Genomic DNA, 9,836 nt, shown 5'->3' with positions numbered 1-9,836 from the left:
AGAAAATCTCAACGCCACATACAGCTTGTGGCTCAAAATTGTTTTCTGCCTCTGACGTGGCATACCAGCCTGTATTTTACACTTTCTGCACGTAGTTTCCAAAAACAAGTTGATGATAATCCCCAAATTATTTTTTGAAAAAGAAAAATTCTCACACGGCCTAATTCGAATTTAACGGCTTTAAATTATGTTTATCAAAATAAAGTTAGTATTAATTAGATTTGATTATGTTCATATTAATCAACTAATCGTTAGAGCCGCCTTATATGGATCTGTATAATCATTTTGCTTTTGTTTAGCTATAATACGAAAATTTATCGAATAAAAAATTGATTTAGTTCAATTGATTAGTGATTAGATATGACATGGTATATTTTTGCTTATCGAGGACATGATGTACAAGTCGAAAATTAGGATTGTAGGTCAGTAAATAGTCAAACGTCACTTTTTATTATACCAGTAATATTAGTATTATTTTTTGCATTCTCTTATTCTTAGATTTATAGTATTATCTGTTATTTCTTTTGCTTCGATCGTCTTATTATTTTTACTGATTCTTTTTCTTCTATACTTTTTTTGAGCACATACACTATTCTTTTCTTACCCCACAATAAATAATAAATTATAAATCTGAATCAACCACCACTACTCAAAGTCCTACCCGAATGTGCCTAATACACTGTTGATATTCATGATGAATTTCATCTTTAAAGTTAACTCATTATATTTTTAAAATTATATATTTAAATTTTAATATTGATAAAAATTAAATACGTAGATTTTTGCATAATATTAATTTTAAAAAAAATTGAGATGTAGTTGTGACACACACATAGGGTGTTTGTGTGTGTCGGGGGTTGTATGTGTATGTGTCAGATCTGTGGGGAGTAACAGGAGAGTGAATCCCCAAAATCACCGGATTTGTTTGTTGGATTATGTTTTCTCTTTTTTCTAACTTTGTCTTAGGAAATTGAAAAAGTGCATAGCAGGAAACACCAAATATGTCGGAACTAAAAGACCCAGCCATCAAACTGTTCGGTAAAACCATTCAGTTGCCAGATATTCAAGAATCTCTTCAAGATGATTCTTCGCCTGAGGAGACCAACGAAGAAGAAGAAGAAGAAGATGTACAAACTCACAAGGTATGGATTGCAGCTTTTTGCATTTAGAGTGGAAGACTGTTGTTGACTTTCCATTTGACTCAGGTTCAGCTCATTCAGGAGCATTTACGTTAGGGTTTTGAACGAGAGACAAATTATATACTCTACTTCTTTCAATAGATTTAGAATAAATCCTTTAAAGGAAAGACCGTAGCTTTGAGTTTTTGTTGAAATTTGTCGATTTATATATTAATTAGCTCTTAAATTTATTTGGGGTTCCTTCGTGTTTTCAATTTTCAGCTCCTTATCTCCTCGAATGCTTAGTTTTTCTAATGGAAAGTTATTAAGTAATTTTACAATGGATTTAACTTATATCTACTGAAAATGTAATACAATTTTTTTTTTTAAAGATCAGTGCAATTTAACATGCTATAGAGGGTTACTTGCCTATTTTTTAGGTTACTTAATTCCAATTATTATAAGTAGTTATCTCTAATGATCTTTTAAATTGCTTGATAGTGTAAAAATTATTAAGGTATAGAAGTTGAACTCTTTTACAATTGTTTGGAGATTCATTAGAGTTCAAGTTAATTCCATCAATCAAACCATCATGGTTCAACATTTTTCACATCTCTATATCTAAGATTTGTTTTACTTTCCTATGTTTGATTCCTATAATAAGCAATCTATTAGCCTGAAAACATGGTTTAATTTCAGACTTGCTAAATGGGAAAAGTTTTAAGTTTTGGCTAGCCAACTGAGAAACTTTTTCTTCATAACTTTTATTTGTGTAATGGTATGAACACTCTACTTCCAAGCTCAGAGAGTACAGATACTTAATTTGTTATTCACTCGTGTACTTAGTCCCCCCTGGTTACTTTCCTCATTATATAACTTACTATAGCTTCTTGTTTATCCTTTGGCCTCAACATTTCTCTCGACAACTTTTCATGCTTCTTAACGATGAAGAATCTTGGTTGTTCCTTTTCTTTTGAGATCTCCCAAGTTTCCAATAATTTGAATAGAAGAGTTTGCCGACTCAATTTACTCCTCTGTGAAAATGCATCACTCATGCAGGATGACTTTGGAGGACACCTGGATGATGATAAGGATGAGATGGGAACTTTGACTGGCAAGGAGTTACAGGATCAGAATTCAGATCAATCGAGAAGTGATACTATAGAGGGGCCACCTGTTGATAACGACGGTTCAACAAGACCTTCAAAAAGTGAAGAAGAGCAGGGCGAAGCAAGTAATTCGCAAGAGAAAATCCTCAAAAGGCCAGATAAGATACTTCCATGTCCCCGGTGTAACAGCATGGAAACCAAATTTTGTTATTTCAACAATTACAATGTGAGCCAGCCTAGACACTTCTGCAAGAATTGCCAGAGATATTGGACAGCGGGTGGGACCATGAGGAATGTGCCTGTAGGTGCCGGTCGTCGCAAAAACAAGAACTCAATTTCACATTACCGACAAATATCTGTCCCTGAAACGCTTCCCAATGCACAAACAGATTATCCAAACGGAATCCAGCAACCTATTCTTGCATTTGGCTCCCATAAGCCACTCTGTGAATCAATGGCTTCAGTTTTGAACATTGCTGACAAAACAATGCATAATTGTCCACCAAATGGCTTCCATAAACCAGAAGAGTCCAGGGTTCAAGTTAGTTACGGAGCTGGAGATAATGGAGATGACCATTCCAGAAGATCTTCAGTCTCTGCCGCAAATTCAGAGGATGAAGTTAACAAAATCGGACCTGACCTGCTAAGGAAGAACTGCCCTAGCTTTCCGCCTTACTTGGCTTGCTATCCTGGGGCTGCTTGGCCATATCCGTGCAGTTCTGTCCATTGGACCTCTGCAGTCCCTCCTCCTGGTTATTGCCCTCCTGTCTTTCCTATACCGTTTTACCCAACAGCTGCTTATTGGGGTTATAATGTAGCAGGTTCTTGGAATGTCCCTTTGGCGTCCCCACCTACTGCTTCCCTAACCCAAACACCTCCAACATCTGGTCCTAATTCTCCATTGGGGAAACACTCAAGGGATGAAAACATACTAAAACCGCTGAACAGCAAGGAAGAGCCCTCAAAAGAGAGTAATCATGAGAAGTGCCTCTGGGTTCCAAAAACTCTGCGGATTGATGATCCAGGAGAGGCTGCAAAGAGTTCTATATGGGCGACATTGGGAATAAAACATGATAGTGTTGATTCGGTTGGTGGAAGTCCTTTCAGTGCATTTCAGTCGAAGAATGACGGAAACAATAGTGTTTCAGAAAACTCTACTGTATTACAAGCAAATCCAGCAGCATTGTCTCGCTCACTAAATTTCAATGAGGGCTTATAAGCAGTTGTAGAATCATTGAGAATGTTAAATATCAGAAAATGATGGCAAGGCGGCACAACAATTTTTCAGCTCAGTAACTCTTATCTACTGTTACCTGTCACGACATATTTTCGTTAGAGCCAGTTCTTCACGCGGTAGTGTTTGTGAAAGTGTAGGGTAGATTCCTTTATTTCTTTCAAATCGGAGTAGATGAATCTCTAGCAGCTAATTTCTCCTTTTTGTGTGAAAAAGAAAGGTGCTTTTTGGATGATAGTGTTTTGTTTTTTCTCTTTTTCATTTTTTCCCCACTTTGTTAGTTGATGTACATACTTGTATTTGAGAAAGTGAGAGGTAAACTAGGCTGTTTGTGTAATAAATTCACAATGTGATGAATAAGTTGAAGGTAAATTAAATGTTCTATTATTTGCTTTATCATTTGTTGTGAACGTTATTATGAATTCACTGTCCTATATATTTCCTGAGGTTGCTTTAATGAGTTATTTTAGCTCATCTCTAAGAGATGTATCTTTGCTTATTTGAAGAACCTTACCTTGCAATTCTTCCTCTAGGTGTCAGCCTTTCATGATTGTAAATTGAAGGGTAATGCATAATTTAAACTCTGTATGGTGCTTATTATACTATCTTTTCAGAGGAAGGCATAAAGGAGTTAATTCCATCCATAGCAGTAATGTATTAAGTTGCAGAAGGCTGTGCAAGAGAGACTCGGTGCATCTTTATCTTTAGCAGGAGTTCATTCTATTGAAGAAGAGACACCGCCATTTTAGTGCCAGCTCGCCAAGGGCAAAGGTAATGACTAATTTAAATGTTTCATCGTCCTTCTCCTCTTGATTAGTATACTTGTCAACCCTTCTCCATATGTATGAACAAATAGAGCCATAGAGCAATCAAGACCATGTTGTTGGGCTCATGCCCATGTTGTCCAGCCAAAGGTCCAATGGCCTAATCCTATTCTCTTTTGGTTTCCATTCCTATTTGGAATTGGATTCGATTTATTCTTATACTGAGTGGGTTTTGGCTTTAAGAGAAAGCACCACTCATAATCTATAAATATGACAACCTTGGAGAATTATTCTATACTCATTGATACAAGTCTTTAAAAGATTTAAGCACATAAGAGTGATTTTTGAGAGAGCTTTCGTCAAGAGAGAAGAGAGAAGAAAAATATTTGTTTTGCTGCAGATTTTTATTCCAATAAGCCAACATTCAAATCACGTTTTCCGATTCGTTAACCGTTGGATCGGGCTGAAATTTTGACTGAGTGTTCGTAACATCTTGGTCTTGGATTTGAACGGTGGAGATCGGATTTGGTGGCTCGTAGCATCTGATTACGAGTCTCGAACAGCAACTTCGTTTTGTGGATTATACTCTTTCTTCAATTGATTAGTTGTTGCTATTGTTGCTCCGTGTTTGGCACTTGTTGTGTAGCCAGTTTGGAGAACTTTTGTAACCCTCTTATTGTTATAGTGGAGTTTTTTGGATCTTTGTGATCCCGTGGTTTTTACCTTCGATTTGAAGAGTTTTCCACGTTAAAATTTGGTGTTCTTTATCTTCTTTATTTTCGGGTTTGCCTCTTCCTCGCCATAACAGTGGTATCAGAGCCTTGGTTATTTATCCGGGTTGTTACGGAATGGAGGCAAATATGAGCAAGATGGTATGTTTAAATGGGAGAAATTATAATATTTGGAGAAGCAAGATGAAAGACTTGTTGTTCGTGAAGAAGATGCATCTACCCATTTTTTCAGCTCATAAACCCGAGAGTATTTCCGATGAAGATTGGGATTTCGAGCACCAACAAGTATGTGGATATATACGACAATGGGTTGAAGATAATGTTCGCAACCATATTGTGAACGAGATACATGCGAGATCATTGTGGGAAAAGTTAGAGACTCTTTATGCTTCAAAAATCGGGAACAACAAATTATTTTTGCTAAAGCAATTGATGACCTTTAAATACAAGGAAGGGAGCCCTATCCTTGATCACACAAATAATTTTCAGGGCGTCCTTGATCAGCTATCTGGAATGGGAGTTAATTTTGATGATGAGATACAAGGATTTTGGCTTCTTAATACTCTGTCAGACTCTTAGGAAACTCTTCGTGTTTCTTTGACAAATTCAGCTCTTGGAGGTAAGGTGACCATGGAATATGCCAATAGTGGTGTGTTGAACGAGGAAGTAAGGAGAAAATCTCAGAGTTCGTCCTCACAAGCAGATATCTTGGTTACAGAAGACCGGGGGAGAGATAGAACAAGAGGCTCAAGGAATAGAGGTAAAAGTAGAAGTAAGTCAAGGTCCAAATACTATAATATTACATGCAACCACTGTGGCAAAAAAGGACACATCAAAAGGTTTTGCCGCAAGTTGAATCAAGACACTAGAGAAGTAAAGAAAGCTGAAAATAACGAGAACAATGTTGCTGCTATTGTTCGAGATGACCTTCTTTTTGCTTATGATGAAAACGTCATCAATTTGGTATCCCATGAGACGAGCTGGATAGTAGATTCTGGAGCTACCTCACATGTCACACCAAGAAAAGACTTTTTCTCATCTTATACTCTTGTTGATTTTGGAGTGTTAAAAATGGGCAATGCCAGTGAAGTTAAGGTGTTTGGTGTTGGTACAGTTTGTTTGAAAACTAATAATGGTTCAACGTTAGTTCTCCAAGATGTCAAGCATGCTCCAGACTTTCCTTTCAATTTGATCTCCGCAGGAAGATTAGACGATGAAGGTTACCATAATGCCCTCTTTAATGGCCAATGGAAGCTCACCAAGGGCTCGTTAGTGGTGGCTCGAGGAGTCAAGTCTGGTTATTTATATGTGACACAACTCTATTCTTAATGACTCAATAAAGCTGGTGGAAAGTGATACTTTCTCAGAATTGTGGCATCGAAGATTGAGTCATATGAGTGAGAGGGGGATTACGTGTTTGGCCAAGAAAATTTTGCTTTCTGGAGTGAAACAAGCAAAGCTGAAAATGTGCATACATTGTTTAGCTGGCAAACAGAAAAAGGTTTCCTTTCATAGCCATCCTCCCTCAAGAAAGCCCGATTTATTGGAGCTAGTACACTCTGATTTGTGTGGTCATTTTAAAGTAAAGTCAAAAGGTGGTGCACTTTACTTTGTGACCTTCATTGATGATCATTCTCGTAAGCTCTGGGTGTATCCTTTGAAATCTAAAGATCAAGCACTTAGCGTGTTTAAGGAATTTCAGGTCTTAGCTGAGAGACAAACGGGGAGGAAATTAAAATGTATTCGCACTGACAATGATGGTGAATATTGTGGTCCATTTGATAACTATTACAAGGAAAAAGGAATTCGTCATCAGAAAACTCCGCCCAAGACACCTCAATTGAATGGTTTGGCAGAGAGGATGAATAGAACTCTAGTTGAGAGAGTTAGATGCTTACTTTCAGAGGCTAAACTTTCAAATACATTTTGAGCGGAAGCACTTAACACTGTTGCCTATGTTATCAATTTGTCTCCTACAGTTGCTTTGGATGGTGATATCCCAGACAGAGTTTGGTTTGTCAAAGATGTTTCTTATGATCACTTGAGAGTTTTTGGGTGTAAAGCTTGTGTGCATGTTCCTAAAGATGAGATATCGAAACTAGATGTCAAAATTAAGCAGTGCATCTTTATCGGTTATGGTCAAGATGAGTTTGGGTATCGTTTTTATGATCCAGTTGACAATAAAATTATTAGAAGTCGTGATGCAATATTCTTTGAAAAGCAAACTATTGAAGATATTGACAAAGCTGAGAAGATAGATTCTCAGAGTAATGAGAGCTTAGTTGATATTGATCCAGTTTCAATTGCTAAGGCACGTATTGCACATGAAGGAACCCAAGACAATGATGGAGATAGTGATCAAGATCAAAATGATCATCATGGTGTAGATGTTATGGATGCTCCAGTTGATAAAGTTGTGGTTGATCAGCAACCAATTCCTGCATAGGTAACTACTCCAAATGCTCCTAAAACCTCTCTTAGAAGATCTATAAGGGAGAAGCAAAAATACATGCGCTATCCTCCTGATGAGTATGTACTTTTGACTGACATGGAGAACCTGAGAATTATGATGAAGTCATGCAAGATACTCACAAAGATCAGTGGATCGAAGCGATGGAAGATGAGATGAAGTCACTCCATGAGAATGACACATATGAGTTAGTGAAATTGCTGAAAGGTAAGAGAGCTTTATCTAACAAATGGATATTCAGAATAAAGCAAAATAACCATAACTCTGCGCCTAGATACAAGGCGAGGTTAGTTGTTAAAGGTTTTGGCCAGAAGAAGGGAGTTGACTTTGATGAAATTTGCTCCCCTGTTGTGAGGATATGTCTTCTATTCGTGTGGTTCTAGGCTTAGCTGCAAGTCTAGATTTAGAGGTTGAGCAGATAGATGTCAAGACTGCTTTTCTTCATGGTGATTTAGATGAGGAAATTTATATGGAGCAACCTGAGGGTTTTGTAACTAAGGGAAAAGAAAATTATGTCTGCAAATTGAAAAAGAGCCTATATGGATTGAAACAAGCTCCAAGGCAATGGTATTTAAAGTTTGAATCTGTCATATAAGAACAAGGGTACAAGAAAACTTCTTTAGACCACTGTGTATTCTTCCAAAAGTTCTCTGATGATGATTTTATTATTTTATTATTTTATGTGGATGACATGCTTATTGTTGGCAAGAATAAATCCAGAATTGTAGTCCTTAAGAAGCAGCTGAGCAAATCGTTTGCGATGAAGGACTTGGGGCCAGCAAAAAAAATCTTGGGCATTCAAATCCACCGACACAGAGATAAAAAGGAGTTATTTCTGTCCCAAAAGCAATACATTGAGAAAGTACTCAAGAGGTTCAATATGACAGATGCAAAAGTGGTTAGTACTCCTCTTGATAAACACTTCAAATTGAGTATTAGTTAGAGTCCATCTACTGATGAAGAGAAAAAGGAGATGCCTCGTATTCCTTACTCTTCTGCCGTTGGTAGCTTGATGTATGTTATGGTTTGCACTAGACCAGATATTGCACATGTCGTTGGTACTGTTAGTAGATTCCTTTCTAATCCTGGAAAAGAACATTGGGATGCAGTAAAATGGATATTAAGGTATTTGAAAGGTACTGCAGATTTGAAGCTGTGTTTTGGCAATAACAAGCCTGAACTTGTTTGTTACACAGACTCTGATTTAGGAGGCAATCTTGATAATTCAAGATCCACTTCCGGTTATTTGATCACTTTTGCAGGGGGAGCTATTTCTTGGCAATCTAGACTACAGAAGTGCATAGCTCTATCCACCACAGAAGCCGAATATATTGTTGTCACAGAAGGTGCCAAAGAACTATTATGGATGAAGAAGTTTATTAATGATCTTGGCTTTGAGCAGCCAATGTATATTTTATTTTGTGATAATCAGAGTGCTATCTGTCTCACCAAGCACTTCGCTTTTCATTCTAAGACCAAACATATAAATAGAAAGTATCATTGAATAAGAATGGTCGTGGAAGAGAAATTATTTGAGGTTGAGAAGATACACACTAATGAAAATCCTTCGGATATGCTGACAAAGGCGGTGGTTGTAGATAAACATGAATTTTGTAAAAAATTGGCAGGCATGAAGCCTGTTAATAGTTCCTCTACTTAAAGACACATTTGGCCCCTTAGCTGGAGGGGGAGTTTGTTGGGCTCATGCCCATATTGTCCAGCCAAAGGCCCAATGGCCTAATCCTATTCTTTTTTGGTTTCCATTCCTATTTGGAATTGGATTCGGTTTATTTCTATTTTGAGTGGGTTTTGGCTTTAAGAAAAAGCACCACTCATGATCTATAAATAGGACAACCTTGGAGAATTATTCTCTGCTCATTGATACAAGTCTTTGAAAGAGTTAATCACATAAGAGTGGTTTTTGAGAGAGCTTTCGTCAAGAGAGAAGAGAGAAGAAAAATATTTGTTTTGCTGCAGATTTTTATTCTGACCAGCCAACATTCAAATCACGTTTTCCGATTCGTTAACTGTTGGATCGGGCTGAAATTTTGACTAAGTGTTCGTAACATCTTGGTCTTGGATTTGAATGGTGGAGATCGGATTTGGTGGCTCGTAGCATCTGATTACGAGCCTCGAACAGCAGCTTCATTTTGTGGATTATACTCTTTCTTCAATTGATTAGTTGTTGTTCTTGTTGCTATTGTTGCTCCGTGTTTGGCACTTGTTGTGTAACCAATTTGGAGAACTTTTGTAACCCTCTTATTGTTATAGTAGATTTTTTTGGATCTTTGTGATCCCGTAGTTTTACCTTCGATTTGAAGGGTTTTGCACGTTAAAATTTGATGTTCTTTATCTTCTTTATTTTCGGGTTTGCCTCTTCCTCGTCATAACTTACCAGTAGCTTAGCTAT

At 37.2% G+C, this 9,836-nt stretch overlaps 1 protein-coding gene across 1 annotated transcript; it reads left to right on the top strand.

The window, feature by feature from the left end:
* Positions 1-659: 659 nt before the first annotated feature.
* LOC107795318 (cyclic dof factor 1) lies at positions 660-3,860 on the top strand. Its single transcript, XM_016617929.2, has 2 exons — positions 660-1,142; positions 2,178-3,860. Exons 1-2 carry the CDS (start codon positions 1,002-1,004, stop codon positions 3,444-3,446), a joined length of 1,410 nt encoding a protein of 469 aa, XP_016473415.1. The 5' UTR covers positions 660-1,001; the 3' UTR covers positions 3,447-3,860.
* The last annotated feature ends 5,976 nt before the right edge of the window (positions 3,861-9,836 follow it).

The sequence above is a fragment of the Nicotiana tabacum genome, chromosome 3, assembly GCF_000715075.1.
Source record: "Nicotiana tabacum cultivar K326 chromosome 3, ASM71507v2, whole genome shotgun sequence".
Lineage (NCBI taxonomy): Eukaryota > Viridiplantae > Streptophyta > Magnoliopsida > Solanales > Solanaceae > Nicotiana > Nicotiana tabacum.
This window is presented reverse-complemented; position numbering and strand designations above follow the sequence as displayed.